Here is a 21,265-nt window from a genome sequence, read left to right on the forward strand (position 1 = left end):
GCGCCATCTTCATCAGTCACTTAATGTCCATTGTTCTCATTCCGTGACAGCCCCATGTGGGATACAATAGATGTAATGGTCAATACTCAAATGTAAGCTATTCCTTTACATTTAGCTTAGCCATTCATGTCCATTTGGAGATGATTTTCATCACAAGCGTCAAGTTCTTACAGTAGAAACTGAGCAACGTATTAATGGAGGGTAGACCCCCAAAATCATCTGGTGGAGCCTGACGCGGGCTGGTCAGGGCCACAGGAGAGTCACAGAACCATCTACTAGTTTTAGGCTCTGACATAATAGTGGATTGTCACAAGAAGATATCTCTTATGAGATATTTTTTTTGCAAAAATATACCAAAATGTGCAATGAAAGTGAATGTGCAGATGGAAGGTCTCTCCGAATAATTGTCCCTGGTCACCCCAAGAAAACCCAACTGTCCCTGGCCAGGTTTTGCTATTGTTCATGAATCATATGATAAGTTCCATTACAAACCTAGAAACAAATTGTTTGTCTAAGCAGAATGAGCTCCAAACAATGCAAATGTCCCATGCGTTGCGATCATTGTCTGTTCTTCAGTTTCCTCTTTATTTCCTGTATTTCCATATATAAGACGTTTCATTTGCTGCCGCTGAAAAGAATCTCTTCTTATCTGGACTTAATGCAAGATGCAGGACTCGTCCTCTGTGCCCTGTTAATGTACAATATAACAAGCATCATGCCACATGTAAACCTTAATACACAACTACACACCCCAAACCCCTGGAGGACACAGATGCAACGCACTCCCATTTATTTCAATGGCAGCCCAGAAGATAGTCATATTGGCATAACATCTTTAACCCCTTCTAATAATGCATGATATATAATACAGGTGACGCCATTTTGGCTGCTCAGTGATTGCCGTAAAAACTAAGCCTATAAGAAAGCCGAGAAAAACATTTTTTCTCCAATTCTACCCCATTATGAATTTTCTTTCATTTTCTATGGCCACTAGACACTGTGGCCAGCAGAGAGGTAATGTCTGGTCCAGAGAGATATAGTTGAGTGTCTTCAGCATAGCAATGATATTGAAAACCATGAGATTCTATTAATGCCCCTTTTTGGGGCTGTGAATGGAAAAACAGAAAAGTTATGGAGTAGGGAAGGCAGGGGGTCAAAAACGAAAATCGAAAAATGCCTACCGTGGGAAAGGGTTAAAGGGAACTTGTCTTGTGGATTTGGGTCACATGTTCTTAGTGTCCAAAATAGATCTATGAAAATGCCATCCATTACCACACTAAAAAAAACAAACAAAAAAACCTTTATACTTAGAGATGAGTCCGATGACATCTCTGGTGGTCTTTGCGCCTGCGCACTGAAGCCAAGTTGTACTCCCTTGGCTTCACTAAAGAACTGCGCTGGCGCCTGGAGTACAGGAGTATATAAAGGTTTTTCATTTTTAACACAGGCACTGATGGCATTACAACATGGCTATTTGGGGCACTAAATCCCCAGTCTATAAGAACTGTGGAAGGTTTAGTGCCCCAAATTGTCCTGATGGGTTCCCGTCAATGAATGAATGAATGACAAGACAATTAACAACCAAGAAAGTTAAGGAAAGACCCCTACAGGAACTGTGAAGGTAGTTATAATGTTCTTTATATCAATTTATAGGGAAAAAAAATATTTAACCATAAAGCTGGCCATACCAATAAATAAGTCAAACCAACAAAATGGGTCAATGATCTCATGTACATGGAGATCTCCCAACTGGAGGGGATTTTGGATATTGGATTTCAACATCCTTGATTTTGATTCTTTGTTCTTGAGATATACCAGGGGAACACGACCAATGGAGAGGTGGACCAGAAAAACAACTGTTTCACAGACTATGAGGGGGGACCCAAAATTTTCCAGAAAAGTTGTTTTTGAAGCTTGTATTTATTTTTGTGTACAAAATTCCGTCAATCTCCTTCAAAGTCCTCTCCTTTAGCGGCAATACACTTGTCAAATCTCGTCTGCCATTGTTCCAAACATTTTTTAAACTCATCTACTTTGATGTGTGCAAGCGCCTCCGTCGTTTTCCTCTTCATCCTTCTCCACATCGGCGAAATGCTTCCCCTTGAGGTTCATTCGTGGGAATAAAAAAAAGTCACTGGGAGCCATATCGGGTGAATAGGGTGGGTGGGGCAAGACAGCCATGCCGTTTCTTGCCATGAAAGTGGTCACCGAGATGGCGGTGTGGGCTGGGGCATTGTTGTGGTGGAAAAACCAATCACCAGACTGCCACATTTCGGGCCTTTTTCGCCGCACACTCTTGCGCAACCTCTTGAGAACCCCCAAGTAGAAAACCTGGTTGACGGTCTGACCTGTTGGAAAGAATTCCGAGTGCACAATCCCTTTTGCATCGAAAAAACAAATGGCCATTGTCTTCACATTGGACTTCACTTGACGAGCGATGGCTGTCCAAAACAGCTCTTGCAAGAAAATTCACTGCGGGTAGACAAACCTTCCACATCAACACCGCTTGGCTCACTGACTGAGAAGGTTGAACAAATAACTAGCTGCAGAGTCGCGTACTACGAAAACTGCACGCACAGCAGCCTCATTCTGGAAACTTTTGGGTCCCCCCTCCTATAATGGGGTCCACGGGTGTCCTTCATTACTAATCTAAAAGCAGCAGAAGAAAAAGTCTTCCGTGCAGGACTTTTTCCTCTGCCAATTTTCATCAGACTCTGCGACAGAGTCTCCAACAGAGACTCCGAGACATATGAACTTAGCCTGACCTTATTTTTTACAAAACAATGTCCTACTCACCATAAACATCAGTAACTTTCCCTAAAGATGGATATTGCCAAATAGACATTTGGTTTCTGGGAGATCCATGACCAGTGACAATCTCTTTTGTATCCGGCAGCCAAAGGATGGAGCAGATCTGATCCGAAAAATATGTGGAAAAGATGCAAAAAAAATGAAACGTTGGATTATCCAGAAACACCAAACAGTAAAAGATGATAGAACTTGGTATCATAAAATAATGATTGCTATTATAGAAGAGGAATTGGGTACTTCATAGACCAGGGGTAGGCAACCTTTTTTGTTCGGCGTGCCGATTTAAATTAAAAAATCAAAGAAGAGGTCCTCGGAGTGCCGGGCAATAATTGTAAGGCTGACGACACCTACACTAAAGTCATATAGCACAGGGGTGCTGTCATACTGTGATCCAAGCCACATGCGCTTACCACTATTTGCCTGGATACACATGTTCTTTTCCATTAGAAGCAAGGTAAGTACATGCGTAACCCACAATTAGTGGTAATGTATGTGACTGGGAGCAGAGTGAGGTCATACCTGTAGGGGGAGACACACAATGTACCTGGATGCTCCATCCAGTCCTCGGCTGTTAGTAACTTCAGTATTCTGTAAGGGAACGTTCACACTACCGTCTGTGTCCGACAGCTAGTGTCCGCTGCTAATGTCTGCTCAAGATTTTGAACAGACATTAGCAGCAGACACTAGCTGTTGGACACAGACGGTAGTGTGAACGCTCCCTAAGTGAAACGCAGATTAATTTCAGTCACTTTTAGTTCCTGGCGGTGCAGTAACAGCAAAACCCCAGCCAGAAATTAATGGGTGTCACACTTTCAACAAAGTGGCCGCACTGGTGCCCAGGAGCTGGATTTGGCTATAATTGCATCTAGTTACAGTGTCACCACCCAATAGACTCACACTAAGACTCAGGCCCCACATTATAAAAATGCAGCTTTTTTATTGCAGATTTAGCTGCGTTTTTTCTTTTCCGTCAAAGCCAAGAATGGCTAGAAAAGGAACGGAAAATATATAGGAAGCTTCTTATATGTCTCCCTCCTGCTCAATCTACTCCTGTCTTCGGTTAAAAAACAACAGCAAAATCTGCAACGAAAAAAAACTGTTTCTGCAACGTGGGGCTTTAGCCTAAGGCTGAGGCACAGGGAACGCAGCTTTTTTTGTTACATATTTTGCTGCGTTTTTCTGAGCCTAAGCCAGGAGTGGATTGAGCAGAAGGGAGACGTATAAGAAGCTGCCTATATATTTCCCATTCCTTCTGTAGCCATTCTTAGCTTTGGTTGAAATAAACCGCAGCAAAATCAGCAACAAAAACGCTGCATTTCTGCAACGTGGGGCCTCAGCCTTACGCCTCCTGCATACAAATGGCACGGATGTGGTTTTCACTGACCTATATGTTAAAAAAAAAATAGGGGATGTATAGGACACATAGAGGGGATGTATAGGACACATATAGGACCTTCTCCATAGTTTTCAGCTCTTCAATTTTGCTCAGATACACAGCCACAAAAAGAATGGCAGTATATAAGGGTCAATTGAAATATATTGGTCTGTACTTTTATCCACAGTTGTAGATAAAGAGTCTGGTCATGTGCATTGCAGGTTAACCCCATCATGTCCCTCACATTAACCCCCTGTGTGCTTTACATAAGGGACACTGATATGTGAGACATATGGAGGTAATAAGTGAACATCTTCATTATATAGGTCCTTTATTATTACCCCCATATGTCTCACACATCAGTAACCCTTATGTGAGCCACACAGGGGTTAATATGAGGGACATGATGGGGTTAACTGTTATTAATGTGAGGCACATGGAGTTACTAAAACTAAAGTAATAACCCCAAATGCCTGCCATTCATAAGAATAGTTACTAACCTGGTGTTGTGTTTGCTTTCACTTTACTCAGCTTCCTCTCCTCCTCAGGGCTGCAGAGGGCAGGAGCTCCTCCTCACATGTAGCAGCAGGTCCAGGGAGCCCTTATCCTGTGCAGTGAGAGGCTCACCTCTGATTGGTGGGCAGAGATAGAAGGGGCGTGTCCTACCCCTCAGCTCTATAGCAGAGCACTGAAAGGACGCTCTCTCTCAATTTAGTGTATGAAAGTTGCGGGCTGCCTGCCGTGCCAGCAGAATATGCCTCATGTGCCAGTCTTGGCACGCGTGCGAGGGGTTGCCGACCCCTGTCATAGACAATACCTCTCGTTTAGGGTAGATCTGTTATTCCTAACTGGGGTGCCGTGGAAACCTGCCAGAGGTGCGGCAACGATTTGGAGTGAAGATGGTTAAATGGCATTATTCAACAAGTCTTTAGATTCCTGCTCCTGCATTCAGGCATCTGCTATTAATATTTGCAGACCTAATGCATTGATCTGTAGACCAGATGAAGAACCTGAAACTTTGGGGGTTTGACACCCGTGAACGAAAAGTGAACTTATTATACTCCATAGTCTCATCCAGTCTTATCAAAAGTTGCTCGTCCCAAATCAAATCTTTGGGCTGAACAAACTGAAATTAAATAACTCTTTAGAGATTTGCCCATCCTTATCTTCAATCAATAGACCCCGGAGTATGAAAGCAGTTTAATTTTGGACGTGTTCGGTCTGAAGGAAACTTCTTGGCGAGTTCACCCAACAAATACTGTCAACACTTCCCCTTCAGTGACTCAATAATCTGCCGCCTGAGGTGAGATACTCATCTCGCCTCATGGCAAATGTAGCCTTTAAAGCGTTTTTTTCTCAAGGGTTGGCTTCAGCATACCAAGGTATTTTGGACAATTGGGTGCTTCCAAGTTTGTGGGAACAGTTTGGGGAAGACCCAGTTGCATTATGACTGTACCCCAGACATGATTGGGGTAGTCTGGTGTGGAAAACTTGACTGGCCACACAGATTCCTGAACTGAACCTGGTAGGTGTAATTTGGAGGCATCCACATACTGTTGACCATATAGTATAGATGGTAATGCCACTGGCATGATGTCAGAGGTCCGAGATCTTATCAATCTGTTTATCAGGACATACATGTCTTAAAATTGACTTTTTACCTGTGAGTTTGTATTTGTTGAATTTGTGAGTTTTCCATTATTTGTATCCCAAATACGTATGTGGCCATCGCTCATTCCACCTCCTACAGCAAGAGTATGTGAAAGCCATGGACACCAGTTCATAGCCTGAAGAAGACAAACCAAATCAGTGTGTAAAAACCCTAATAAATACACTCAATGCCAAAAAAGTAATGCACCCAGAAATGTCAGAATATTGCAAAACTTACATACACTTATGTATTGAACATATATTCATAAATGATTGAAGGTGTGGCCTGTATACATTCAGTCTTGCCACAAGAATGCATAAAAGTGTTGACCTATAAAACGGTTCTCAGAGGCTACTTTTGGGTAGGGTATCTCGTGATTAGAGATCGGTGATTGTTAGACATGCCTCTACAATCGACAAAGTATTTTTTTTATTTTTTATGTAGATTCTGAGCCCACATATAGGGATCACAATGTATATTTTTTTGTCTCCTATCAGTATGTCTTTGTAGAATGGGAGGAAAGCCACGCAAACACGGGGAGGACATACAAACTCCTTGCAGGTGTTGTTCCTGGTGGGATGGACAAAATAGTTTTGCCCACTTCACAGACTTTCAAAAGGGCACATCAGTGGACTGGGAGAGGCAGGGTGGTAATTTTGACAAATTGTCCACCATCTAGGTCATTCTGACCTACCTGTTGGTAGATGGTGAAAGTATTGGTTAGGTGAGGTCACACACACATAAGGAACAGGCTCTAGAAAGTCCAGCCAGATAACCCAGCCAATGTGGTATCCTGAACAAGAATCTTGGACTGCTATGAACCGGAACCATATGGTCTTTAGTTAGTAACAAGTTGAGGATCTGTTTGGAATCAGACCATAGTTGGGTTCACATATGGAGGCCTTGTGGTGAGCGCTTCAATTGTGCCTTTGCTGTGGAGTGACACACTGCCCCAAACTGCAATGTGGTCTGGGGATCCAACACATACAACAGTTGGTCACCCCTGGTAGTGATACGGGGGACAATATCACCTCAGTCATATGTACAGCACATCCTGCTGGCAGGGCTTCCACCTGGCTTTTTTCAGCACGATAATGCTCACCCACACACAGTAAGAGTTTCCCAGGAATATCTCTGCCAGATTAGAAAATTTCCATTGACTGCCTGGTTGACAGATAAATTGAGTTTCAGCAAACTATGAGAGTGCAAGATCTACAGGCCCAGCTACAACATCTGTGGGCTACATTCTCTACTGCTGTACAAAATGTATTTCCAGGTTGTACAGCCATACACTTTGGATATAGCAGCTGTCTGCAAATGCTTGTTTGGGTGATGGTGCATGGATACCGAATGGGAGAGGGGAGAAAGCTGCAACCAGATCAACCAGATTCCTCTCGTGGTGGTTTATCTTCCAGAGAACACAAGGTTCATAGTCATGTATCATTAACATACAGCCAAATTGTTAATGTATTAAGTTCCTAGTTCCACAGTTTTGCTCCTTTAGAGGAAAGCAAATAGTAAAGACAATGTCACATTGAGTGACGAACCATACACAGTTCTTTAATTCTCTCCACCTGGTATATCTCACCTTGACAGATGTGGAGTGCACCATACTCTGTAGTGGTGTGCAAACCCTGGTAGATCCTGGATCATAGGGCCAGATATTGAGAAGACCATCACTGGATCCACTAGCCAAGTGTTTTTCCGATGGTGACCACTTTAGACTACAAATGCCTTGCTTGTGACATAGAGATCCAGTGTGATGTTGTGCCATGCGGACATCATGATGGTGTATATGACCGAGCCTAGAGCCACTAGACAAAACAAAAAGGATTTCACAGATGCAAGCACAGAGATCATTCATATAAAGATTTATCATATGGGGTGCACTGGTAAAAATAATATCATGACCGGCACTTCAAAGACAGGGCAACCTTGCATTGTTTAAAGGGGTTGTGGAGAACTACAAAAACATGGCTGATTTCTTCTTCACAGGAAGTGTCATCATGTCGATTGGTCACATGGCCATGCTTCAGCCCTGTGGCATAGCCATGTGAATGACGGATGTGATGTCACTTCCTCTAAGCCCTGAGAATACTGGCAGCAACGCCTGCCTCTGGAGTTTCCAGGGAGTCTTTTTTTAACTTAGATGCTCCGGGACTTTTTAAATGATGAATCGGGATGTATCCAATCCCAGTTCATATGATCAGAACCAGTACCTGACCCCAGGGTCACCCTGCCTACTCCCTTATCACCTTTGTTCACAGGTAGTGTATTATCCGGCTGGCTCACAATTACACATGGGCAGTAATGTATTTTGTACAGGGAATGAAGCCATCTCAGGTTCAAACTGGACCGAAATGAGGAAGCATTATCGTGTGGGGGCCACAATAAGAGGGATTATAGTGTTGGGACCACTATGAGAGTGAATTATATTATATAGGGGGCCACAATAAGGGGGATTATAGTGTGGTGCCATGAAGTGGGACATTCTGCTGGGTGATGGGCCATGATGATGGAGCATTATATTGTAGGGGGTCCAAAGGACGGAACTGTGGGGGTCATTATATTGTAAGAGGGTCACTGGTGAGATGTTATACTTTGTGCACCACATATTTTATTCCTCTGAACGCTGGGAGTTATATATTTCCACTCCTTACCTGCTTACAATGTGTTGATTCCAGCTTAGAGCTCCCACTACAGACATGTGTCCTAGCATATTCCTGAGCCTCTTCTGTGCTTCAATGTCCCAGAGCTGAAAGATAAGAAAAGTCAACTTTTTCACTGCATATTGAAACCATACGGCCATGTCATACTTGAGCAAAATTGGGAGATTTAAGCCTATAAACTGGCCAGGAAGTCCATATTTGCATAAATTCTGCCCCTTTTGTGATCCAATTTTTGGGAACATTCCAGTAACATCAAGACTCTTTTTTTATGTAGACCGCACAGTATGTCTTTGTAGTATGGGAGGAAATCCATACAAACTCCTTGCAGATGTTGTTCCTGGCAGGATTCAAACCCAGGACCCCAGCACTGCAAGGCTAACCACTGAGCCACATGTTACCCCTATTATTGAGACTCTTGGCATGTACAGTATATGTTCACATGCAGCGGAAATCCTCCAAATATGCAAGCATGTGACCACTAATTTCAGGAACAGACACACGCTGCATTCTGCAGAGGGAGGCAGAATCAAGACGAAATCTGCCATTGATTTTTGGGGTGGAAGACACCAAAATCAGTATCAGAATGGGGCCTTACACAAGCTAGGTTCCCACCAATGCTTAAATTCCATTTGGGGATTCCATCCGCAAATCCGCTTGAAAAATGCGTAGGACTTTTCTCTCCACATTTTTGGGCAGAAACCCGGCGGACTCCATTATAGACTATATGGGGTCTGCAGTTCCGTGGGAAACTGTTATTTTAAGCGGATTGGGCTTCCATTGGGTTCTGGAAACCCAAGTGCAGGTGTGACCCTAGAGTAGTCCTGCCTAATTGTTTATATTTTGGTTTATGCTGGATTATAAATTTGATGCCTGTGTGATACTTTTTACCAACTTGATATCAACTATTGGTTAGGCTATTTTGGAACAAAATCATCTACCAAAATTTTGGTGCAATTATGGTGCACTTAAACCACTTCCTCTTGCAACAACCCCCACCCTTTTCCTCATGCCTCTTTTTGGTATTTTTCTTAGACTTTTCCTGGGATTTTCTAGAACTTGATGCAACGCTATGTATCAGAAATGCAGCAAATTTTGGAAAATTTTACAAGATCTAAGTTCAGGCAAACCTCCATAATTAATTATATGTCTTACAGAAATAGTTAAAACCACACTTTCATCCTCAAACTACAGTTTCTGAATAAAGTACCTGGACTTCTCCATTGCTTGTTCCGACAGCCAGATACGACCCCGCACTTATCCATGATACTGATGAAACATACGTTGATGGTGAATGTAAAAGAATAGTTTGGGCTATGCTGTTGTTTTCCGTATTCCAAAAATACACAGCAGATTTAAGTCCCAGAGCAACCAAATTTTCTGAATTCCAGTCTAACAGGTTTAGATCTAAAACCAAAAGACATATATTTACATATATGTAATATGTATGTGCTAGAGTAGTCGTAGTAAAGCATGTTTAAAGGAGTTTTCCAACTTTCAAAATTTCTAGTCTATCATCAACATAAGCCAGCAATTTTAGATTGGTAGGGGTCTGAATGTTGGGACCCCTGCAGATCAACTGTAGTAACTTCTCTTTCTATAAATTCCCATTCATTGTACATAACAAAAATCACAAACCCTTCGGAATGGTATAAATACAAAATAGTAAAGAACAATCTACAACATGAATATCTATACACTGTCAGGGTCTGGGGTTGCTAGGTGGGGTGGCATAGACACACAAGTCCAGTTTCTTTAGTCCAAAACAAAGGTAGAGTTTATTTTCACTCAAAAAAGTAGTGCAGCAACAAAAGGAAATAATACAAAAATAAATACCTGCCCGGCTAGGCGCTAACTAAACACAGAATAGGTTACCTCACCTAGGATAACAAAAATCCAAAAAGCCAGTAGAATCATTCAGGACACAGCTCCAAAAATATGACCTCTCTGTCAGCTCTCCAGCCAAACTCTGCCAAAGTGTTACTGCTGGAGCTGACTTTTTAAGCCTCCTTGACAAGGAGACTCTCTGTAGCTGAGTTGCTGCCGAAACATCCTCAAAGTGTGGACTGGAGGGGGGTAGAATGACAGGTCCCACTACCAATCCTACCTGCCATTCCTAAAAATCCAGCCCAGTACTGAGCATTTACCATAATGCTCAGCAGATGAAAGTTGTCTGCTGAGAACAAACATTCCTGGAGTTTTCTCATCTCACCCACCTGAGTAGTCTGGGTGAGATGTACACCCCCTCCATTACCTGACCAGCCATCGGCTTACAACCTCATTTAAAAGCATCATTAAATGTTCTGTATTTTCTACAATCTTACAATCCATTCCATTAATAAGTCTTGTAATGATATAATACTGAAAAAAATACGTAATAATTAAGCACAACTTACAGGAACTTACAGTAATCATTCCGAAGCCCGGACAAATGGATTTTCACATCAGGTTGCAACAAACTAGTATGAGAAGAGGTTTCAAACGGAATACATTTCTCGCCTTGTTGACAACCTGCAGAGATACAGAGTTATGTAACCACTAAAGATATAAAGGAGTCATCCGCTACAGGTTTTACAGCACTGGAAATCTGTTATACGTAGTATTTAAGGACGACCTTTCACCACCTCCAAGAAATCCAATTCTTTATAACATTTAATAGCTGTTGATCCACTAATTCTGGCACAGCTGGAATTTTTTCTCTAGCCCCAACCATTCCTGAACAATCAATGAAGTTAGTTTTGGTGTCTGATATGGTATTTAGGCTCTGCACTGTCATAAGGTTGGTGTCAGGCAGGAGTAGACAAGGGGTGTGATTTTGAGCTCTGACAGTGGCTGCCTCTGATTGGAACTCTGAATTACACTGTTAGGGTGGGCCGGGCGGAGGCTCCGGTCCGCTCTGTGTTCCGTGCCATAGTGGCACTTCCAGGCCCTTGTGCAGGAGTGCCGGAACCTCCGATTGACTCTGCGGGGGTTCTGGTCTACCTCTAGTGATGGGACCTTCCAATTCCAGGATCGGTATTATTCATTTTACGGCATCAGCTTCCTGCGATTCACCCTGCCTTGTACTCCTGTCCCTGTGTTAGGATTGGGTCCCACAGATTGCTATCATAGCGCACAGCGCCACCTGCGGGTCAGTCTAACCATCCAGCTTTCACCTTACTGAGCATGCTCAGACGTATTGGAGTTGCTCACAAGCTAAGTGCCATTTCACCCCTATTGAGCATGAGCTCCGCCACTATTGGGCGGGGACTTCCCTTTAAATAGTGTGAGCCGACGCCCGCCGAGGGCTCGCACTTTGTCTAAAATTTCCTCAAAGTCCACGGAGTGAATGACAGTAGTCAGGGACAGGCTCCAGTATTCAGGCAGGTTGTCAGACTAGGCTTCTATGTGGGGTTTCTCTGCTTCAATCTGGGTGCTGTTAGTTAGGACCTGTAAGCCCTGAACTGTCAGCTCTACACCAGGGCTAGGAGCGGTAGACGCCGTTCCAGCTTGTAGATCTGCAGCAGGTATGGTCTCTGAGATAGCCTATGTGTTACTGTCTGACTTCATGTATGGCTCCTAGCTGTGTGCGGGAGCATGGGTGTTTGATGGCTCCAAGCTGTGTGCAGAACCATGCAAACTCCCCTGGTAACTCCAAGCTGTGTGCAGGAGAATGTTCTAACCTTCCATGGTGGCCCCTAGCTGTCGCAGGGGTAAGTGTGTGTGTTTGCTGGCCTGGGGTGAGTGTTAATCCTTGGCAGCCGTGTGTGTTTCACTTGTACTGGTGCACCTGGCCAGTAGCTAAACTGGCAGGATTTTATATGCACCTTGTTCACATGGAGTGTCGCACAGTACACACTGTTCACATTGAGTTCAGGCTGCAGTGTCTTGCAGTAGTTCACATTTAGTTCAGGCTGCAGCGTCTTGCAGTAGTTCACATTTAGTCCAGGCTGCAGAGTCTTGCAGTAGTTCACATTGAGTCCACGCTGCAGTGTCTTTGCAGTAGTTCACATTGATTTTCACGCTGCAGTGTCTTTGCAGCAATTCACATTGAGTTTAGACATACAGCCGCCCACCATTGGGCCTGTTGACCTCGCTGTAGTGTCTTGAAGCTAAGAGGTTCTGTAGTTTAAAAAATTATTTATATATATACACAGAACCGTAACACACTGCTGTTCCTGATCACCCCCTCTACATGTGTATGACCCGGCTTGCTTTACAGACATCTCTTTCTTGTGCATGACCTCCTGTGCATGACCTTTGGCTTTCTCCTGATCTCCCCTATTTGGATCCTGTTTTGGCTACTCTGCTACCTCCTGTGTAAGACCCGGCGTTCCTGACTACTCTTCTGCCTTTTCCTTCTGCTACCACGTGACCTCCTGTTACCGACTTGGCTTGATTGGATGATAAGAGGAAATTCTACATCCTACTGGGAGAAGAGGAGTCGACTGTGGAGATTGCTGCCCAATATGTGTCCACTTGACACCAACTAAGGGGAAGATAAGACCCCAAAGACTATTATACCCTAAATCACCCTACCCACCCACGCCCATACCCACCATTCTCCACCCCCCCCCCAACCCCAACTCTTCCCCGCCACTTTAATTGCTTTGGCAATGCCAAATATCTATTCGGACATGCCAATAAAGCTTCTTTGATTCTTGATTGACTACGCTTTGGCTTCCCCTGGAACCTACTTTGACCTCTAGATTACCTGCTTGCCCTGTACCACTGTTTCTCCTTTCTGACCTGCTCTCAGTTTTTCTGAATCCTTCTTACTTGGGGCTCGCTGGGTGTGTGGCGCTCTCTCTGGGTGGCTGCGTATCTGGGCCCCTGATTTTACCAAGTTCAACTCCACCATCAGTGGCTCTGGTGAAGAACTCCGGGATCTGGTTCTGCTCCAGTTAGGAGAGCGTATCACACTCAGAACTGTTTTTGCCTCGGTGCCTGGGGATTCCAGTTGCCCAAGACTCACAGTTATTATTGCTGCATCAGGTTCCTAACACACACACTTGTGACACTTGTTTTTCTGTGCAGTAGAGAATATGATGGACATGTCACAAAAGAAGAAACCAGAAGATAAAGCCAGATCAGATCAGGAACAGAAAACTATTCTCGATATCTGTTTTATCTTTAGATATGGTCACAAAAACAACCCACTTCCTGACTTCCCTACTGAGGATACAGAACATGAGTTTGCATTGGGTTAGCCATGGTGGAGGTGGAATCACCGGTAGCTAAACCGATACGATGTGCAATACCGGAGTTGTGGATAGGATTTAGTGGATATGGAAATAGGTAAGCAATCGTGTTTGTGTGGGTTTCCTCTTGGTAGTCTGGTTTCTTCCCAAACTCCAAAGACAGACTGATTGTGAGCCCTATATGTGACAGTGACTGACAAAATCTGCAAATCACTGCGGAATATCCTTTTTGGAACCGATTGAAGTCAACGGGAGGCTTTTTTTCCACGTGGATTCTGACGCAGATTCAGCGTCAAAATCAAAACTTAGTGTGAATGGACCCTTAGAAGGATTATGATATAGGTAAGTTCACACAGTGTAATTTTTGCAGCAGAATTCCCCCACTAAAGATTTGCCTCCCCATTAATTTCAACAAAACTTTTTGTCCACTGCTTTCAGTATAAAAACAATGGACACCCGATGGACTGTTGGGCTCCGCATGTGACCATTATTTTAGCGAACCACTTCTCCATCGTTCTGACCCGCCAACAGACCAGAATGATGGACAACCGACGCTAGTGTGAACCTAGCCTTCGGCAGCTCCCCCTATATTACCTCTCCATGTCCCATGTCCCATGTGGGCCAGTTACTAAGCAGTAAATATCCAAGAAGGTGAAATAATTTCCATCTTCTAGCTTTTTCTCACCTCTGTATGTACATGAGTCTTTCTTGCATATCTGCATTGTAGAGTTATGGTGCTTAGATGGTCCAGTTGTACGCTCTTCAACAGAAGTAAAAAATATCTGCAAATGAAACAATTAAGAAAAAAATGGCATGTGGTAGACATTGGGGATATTTATAATGGCGAGAATTTTTGAAGTTAGTTCTGCTGGAGTCTGCGTTGCAGCAATTTGCACCAAATTTATCAGATGTTGATAAGTTTGGAACATATCTAAGTCAAAAACTTCTATATGAGATATTACTTCACTTTCTATGCCTCCCTCTTAATTGAATGAAATTGCAACAATTTTTGCAACTTTTTAAAAAGTTGCACATGATAAATCTGGTGTACGAACAGCTGCACAACCATGGTATAATGTTCTTTGAGTTCTCTGGTGCTTTTAACACCATTCAGCCAAAGATACTGAGAGACAAGCTGGACCTTGTTGGAGTGGACCTTCACCGGTCCAACTGGATCCTAGACTACCTCACAAACCGACCTCAGTATGTGAGAGCCCAGGACTGTGTGTCTGACACTGTGATCTGTAGTACGGGGGCACCACAAGGTACAGAGCAGACTTTAGGCACAACTCATCTAGCTGTTACTTACAGAAGTACTCCAATGCCTCTGCAATAGTAGGCCTCATCACAGAGATAACGGGGAGTACAGAGACTTTTGTAGAATGGTACCAATGGGATTTTGTAGAATGAAGCCAGGGGAACCACCTGAGGATTAATTTTAGGTAACCAAGGAGATAGTGGTGGACTTTAGTAAGCAGAGGCACAACCCGAATCCGGTGGAGATTCAGGGGACAGGCTTTGAGTCAACAGCTATAAGTACCTGGGTGTGCTCCTCAATAATAAGCTGGACTGGGCTGATCACCTGGGTGCACTGCACAGAAAGGGCCACAGCAGTCTCTACCTGCTCAGGAGGCTGAGGGCCTTTGGCGTCCAAGGGCCACTTCTTGGGGCCTTTTTCAACTCTGTGGTATCACCAGCCATCTTCTTTGGAGTGGCCTGCTAGGGGAGTAGCATACCAGCCAGGGACAGAAATAGACTTGACAGGCTGGTTAGAAGGGACCGTTCTGTCCTGGGGAGCCCCCTTGGCCCAGTTCAGGTGGTGGGTGACAGGAGGATACTGTCCGTGGTGAGCTCCAAGTGGGAGAACAACTCCCATCCCATGTTTGAGACCGTGATAGCACTGGGCAGTATTGTCAGTGACCGACTGTTTCACCCCAAGTGTGAGAAGGAGCTATCGGAGATCCTTCCTCCCAACTGCGGTCCGGCTATATAATCAACATCAGGCTAAGTGAAGATCAATCTGTATAGAGAACTAAATGATCCTGAAGTCTTCTTTTCTTTGCGATGACTCCTAGTATCCTTTTCTGTCTGCTATGAGCTTGTATGTGTTATTTCTAGTAATATATTACTGTATTATCCATGTTGCTATAACACACTGAATTCCCCCATGGTGGGACTATTAAAGAATTATCTTATCTTAACCAAACCTATTTTCACACCCACATTTATACAGATATCACATGTGTGAATAAGCCCTTAGTTCACATGTGGCAGATTTGTTTCTGAAATTTCGGCACATGAAAATTATTCCATACATTTTAATGGAGTTGTTTCTGCAACGTTCGCATTAATTTCTGCAAATGCCAGTGAGACAGTGGCTAGAATTTTGACCCTTACATAGACATGTATGTCTTGATAAGCATGCATGTCCCCTCAGAAGGGGGCAGGAGCAGCTCTGGCAGGAGCTTATTTCGCTTCAGAACAAAAGGATTGGGCTGAAAATGAAGGTGTAATATAAGCAAAGTCAAGCAAAAAATTCTTGCTCCCTGCAGTCACCACTAGAGGGCGCTCAGGAGCGTATTGCATACTGATTTAATATTGAATTCAATGTATATGCTGTACACAGTAATCGGACACACTGAGATGGGGATTTATTTATTAAGACTGACATTCTGTCTGCCAGTTTTAATCAAACCCCTGACTGGGGCGAGATGTCCCTGAACTATTAATAAGTTCCAGCTTCTTAATAACTCAGGGGTACTCCCATCAGCAAATGGTGTAGAGGTCAGATATAACTCACACCATGTGTTATGGCAAATCTGTCAGGCCGAGGCATCCTCACCCAGCTCGCCTTGGTCTCTGTCCCGTTCCACGTACATTTGTAAAAAGTGGAACAATGCGGTACCGCCCACCCTCCACTCCCACTTCGGTAAACTATTTTTGATATATTTCTTTTTTATTTCACTATTGGATTATAATGATGACATTATTCCGATGACTTACTTGAGGTTGGATAAATTGAATTTTTTTCTGAATTAGACACTTTCTGATGGATTTCTTAGAGACGGTCTGCGGTATAACATCTTCTGACAGGTTGGAAGTGGAGTCAAGAATATCTACATTGGATACATCTGCGGGGTCTGCAAAATAGTTGTAGACTGTAAGTTCAAAACCTGAAGAATTTTTTACAGGGTAAGGCTGCGTTCACATTTCCACTAATACTCACATTTTTTTCATTAAAGGAACAGAAAAAGCAAACACAATGGCAATGCCAGATATATTACATGTCAGACTCCTAGGGGCTCGATAGTTCCCTCTGTCAGTATATCATGATGTGTAAGGGAATGGAGACCCTCACCCTTATTAAAGACCTATACTGATCCCCTGGTTACTATAAGGGGGCCTGTCCTGCTCCACCCATATTTACTCAATGTGGCACATGAGGTGCAGAATTGGGGTTGTGGCACAAGTTTGGCACAAGAAAGAACCTTGCACCAAGTGTGCTCCACTATATCCAAAGGAGTCTATCATCTCCCCAAACACAACTGCCTCCACCATGTTGCAGAGTTTTAGAGTTGGACAACTTTGCTATCTTATGCAAATTAGATAGTTGGTGCACTGGAGGCGGGACTAAAGTCAAAAAAGTGCTGCAAATCTGTTCTTTTTTCATCCAGCAGTTTCCATTTGAAAGAATGGACACTTGACAGATCCCATTATCAAGGGAGAGAGAAGCAGAGACAGACATGTTGCTGCAGCTAACGGTAAGTGTTTTACTGTCTTTCAGCTACACCGCTCAGTAGTGTAATCTCCCACAATGCATTGCTCTATAAAAGGAACCTAACAAGGGTTTGAGTTCAGTGCTCTGTCTGAGCAGAGAATTCAACATCATGAAAATCTGTAGAAGAGGAATAAAGCAAAGTAGGCAGAGGTGACATCATAAAAGTCATTAAAAATGGAATATTCCTTTAAGTATATACTTTCACTTACATGGAAATAATACCAACTTTTCTGGTGTTCGCCAATATTCATCAGATGAAGTCAGGGACAACTCAGATGATGGATTAGTCAAGGACTGTTCTGGACATTGTCTATGACAATACTGCCCTCTAGAGGAAATTGGACTACTAGCTGCTGGAATCTTTCTTGTGCGTCTTCTTAAAATGCTTCTCTTGAATCTTGAGTATGAAATCTTTCTGTCTGGTGTCTAAGGGAAGGGAGACATTGCAAATTACATTGAGGACTAATAACACAAAGCGAGTTTTCCAGTACGGATAACTTATTCTATATATCTTATCAAGGAGATCTGAGATGATATAGAAGGGGCCCTCTGGTCAGGATCCTAATTCCTTGGTTACAGAGGGAACCTCTTACTCTGGAGGACCTGTCCTGTCCTGCATTACACAAAAAAACCATTGTTTAATATGGACACTGTGTAATACTTATTATCCCCTGAGGTGGCGCTGCAGGGAAATTGAAGACTTGCTGCCAGGTACCTCATAGATTATAGTTGATGACCGGACACACCAACATTCAGATACATTGTTTATTGTCAAATGACCGTAGTAATTAGGAAACGTGTAATGCAGAGCACCCCCTTAAGGTTCAAGAAAAGGAAATAATAAAGCAAAGGAGATATAGTATTTTTTCTGATAACTTAATAATACAATTTATGAGTTTACATTACAAAATATAATGGCAAAAAGGATCGGACAGGACACTATTAGCATTGGTGACATGTCAGACTACTATATAAATGCTATGAAAGGTTAGTAGTGAGAAAACCTATTTAAAGCAGCAAAGGTGTATATAGAAGCAAAGGACAAGTGGGAATTGTTGCTATAATGGTCCTCCCTTTAAAATAGTTTTCTCTACTCTCTCTACTCGCTTAAGCTGATGGCAAATGAAGGGGTGGACATTAAATTGATGGAAGATGAAGGGGGACATTAAACTTGGGGACAGATGAAGGGGGCATTAAGCTGGTGGCAGACGATGGGACATTAAACTGGGGACAGATGGAGGAGTGGACAGTAAACCGGGGGGAAGGTGGGGTAGATGGAGGCTGACATTAAACTGGGGGCAACAGGAGGAGGATTTTAAACCGTGGGTGTAGCTGAAGGGGGACATATCTTCCTCTACTTGCCCCCAGTTTAATGTCCCCCTATATTTGCCCCAGTTTAAACTGGGGCATGCGGAGAGGGCACTTCATACTGTGGGGTAATTGGAGGGGGACATTATAATGTGGGGCATATAATGTTAGGGTGACTGTAGGAGGATTGGACTTTGTGTGGGAATAAAGAAAATGGATGTAGTTAACGTAGAAGAGTGCAGAGCTAAATTTGCCATGGAGCACATAGCGCGCCACACATTTTGTCTCTCTTTCTGCCCTTTGAAAGTTGGGAAGTATGCATACTGTGCTGTGACAAAACTATAGTATGTGTACCATCCCTGTACTTTGACATCATTATGTGCATTATTTCCATGCTATGACATCACTGTATACATATAACTATCCTGCTGTGACATCACTGTGTACATTATCTCCATATAACATCACCGTGTGCATTATCCCTGTACTGTGACATCACTGTGTGTATTATCTCTGTACTGTGACATCACTGTGTGTATTATCTCTGTACTGTGACATCACTGTGTGTATTATCTCTGTACTGTGACATCACTGTGTATATTATCCCTGTACTGTGACATCACTGTGTGTATTATCTCTGTACTGTGACATCACTGTGTGTATTATCTCTGTACTGTGACATCACTGTGTATATTATCCCTGTACTGTGACATCACTGTGTGTATTATCTCTGTACTGTGACATCACTGTGTGTATTATCCCTGTACTGTGACATCATTGTGTATATTATCCTTGTACTGTGACATCACTGTGTGTATATTATCCCTGTACTGTGACATCACTGTGTGTATCATCCCTGTACTGTGACATCACTGTGTGTATTATCTCTGTACTGTGACATCACTGTGTGTATTATCCTGTACTGTGACATCACTGTGTGTATTATCTCTGTACTGTGATATCACTGTGTGTATTATCCCTGTACTGTGACATCACTGTGTGTATTATCCCTGTACTGTGACATCACTGTGTGTATTATCCCTGTACTGTGACATCACTGTGTGTATTATCCCTGTACTGTGACATCACTGTGTGTATTATCCTGTACTGTGACATCACTGTGTGTATTATCTCTGTACTGTGACATCACTGTGTGTATTATCCTGTACTGTGACATCACTGTGTGTATTATCTCTGTACTGTGACATCACTGTGTGTATTATCATGTAATGTGACATCACTGTGCATATTATCCCTGTACTGTGACATCACTGTGTGTATTATCCCTGTACTGTGACATCACTGTGTGTATTATCATGTACTGTGACATCACTGTGCATATTATCCCTGTACTGTGACATCACTGTGTGTATTATCCCTGTACTGTGACATCACTGTGTGTATTATCCCTGTACTGTGACATCACTGTGTTTATTATCCCTGTACTGTGACATCACTGTCTGTATTATCCCTGTACTGTGACATCACTGTGTGCATTATTTCTATATTGTGACACTGATGCATGATTGCAGCCCCATTGGGGGGCGTTCACACTAGCGTCGGTGTCTGACAGCTAGTGTCCGATACTAATGTCCGCGGAAGATTTTAGCATCGGACACTAGCTGTGTCCGTTCACAATTTGCATTGTTTTAAATGGGACACCATGTAGTGTCCGTGGGTGTCATTAAGTGTCCGTTTGCAAAGATGTCCGATTTTTCAAGCAGACAGCAAAATCTTACATGTAGGATTTTGCTGTCCGGTTGAAAAGTCGGACATCTTTGCAAACGGAGACACCCACGGAAACTACATGGTGTCCCATTTAAAACAATGCAAATTGTGAACAGACACAGCTAGTGTCCGATGCTAAAATCTTCTGCGGACATTAGCATCAGACACGGATGCTAAGGTGAACCCAGCCAGCAGATGGATGACATCCAAGGGTCGCCTGTGAGGTCAGTGAGCACGGACTGTGGAGCTAGTCTGAGTTTTGCCCCAGGTTTATGGCCCCATACAAGGTCATGTGTTTGGGGTAATGGAAATGAAGGGGTCAATGTGCTAGCTGTCTCTTTTCCATGCAAAGTATCTGGGAACAGGAAATTTTTAAATATCTACTTTAGGCTAGATACCAAGTGAGCTAAAGTGGTAGTAGACTAAGATGGATAGATAGATAGATAGATAGATAGATAGATAGATAGATAGATAGATAGATAGATAGATAGATAGATAGATAGGTGTCCAAAAACTGCCCTGCTGTTTGGTCATCACTTAGATGACAACCAGCTACATGAAGTGGATTCTATGTACAGTCGAACTGAACAGAACCAAGTTGATCCAGTACTATGTACTGGAAAAGGAACTATAGGTACTATAGTGTGTAAAGAACTACCGGTATATTGTAACAAATGCATTATCAAATGCAAAAAAAAAAAAAAAATACTAAATATCAAAAATACCAAGCGCTTTCCATTCCAAGTGGCACTACAATAAAGGGTGCTT

At 43.1% G+C, this 21,265-nt stretch overlaps 1 protein-coding gene across 1 annotated transcript in view; it reads right to left on the reverse strand.

Moving 5' to 3' along the window:
• Positions 1 to 584: 584 nt before the first annotated feature.
• The window catches only part of CDC20B (cell division cycle 20B), a 31,492-nt gene continuing 10,811 nt past the window's right edge, over positions 585 to 21,265 (reverse strand). Inside the window, exons 3-12 of the mRNA XM_075269448.1 lie at positions 17,671 to 17,887; positions 16,687 to 16,823; positions 14,369 to 14,465; positions 10,910 to 11,014; positions 9,714 to 9,910; positions 8,498 to 8,592; positions 7,426 to 7,651; positions 5,848 to 5,973; positions 2,797 to 2,914; positions 585 to 688 (exon numbers count right to left, since the gene is read on the reverse strand). Of these exons, the coding sequence (XP_075125549.1) occupies positions 585 to 688; positions 2,797 to 2,914; positions 5,848 to 5,973; positions 7,426 to 7,651; positions 8,498 to 8,592; positions 9,714 to 9,910; positions 10,910 to 11,014; positions 14,369 to 14,465; positions 16,687 to 16,823; positions 17,671 to 17,887 (1,422 nt within the window). The remainder of the gene's footprint in view (positions 689 to 2,796; positions 2,915 to 5,847; positions 5,974 to 7,425; positions 7,652 to 8,497; positions 8,593 to 9,713; positions 9,911 to 10,909; positions 11,015 to 14,368; positions 14,466 to 16,686; positions 16,824 to 17,670; positions 17,888 to 21,265) is intronic.

This window comes from Leptodactylus fuscus, chromosome 1 (genome assembly GCF_031893055.1).
Source record: "Leptodactylus fuscus isolate aLepFus1 chromosome 1, aLepFus1.hap2, whole genome shotgun sequence".
Taxonomy (NCBI): Eukaryota; Metazoa; Chordata; class Amphibia; order Anura; family Leptodactylidae; genus Leptodactylus; species Leptodactylus fuscus.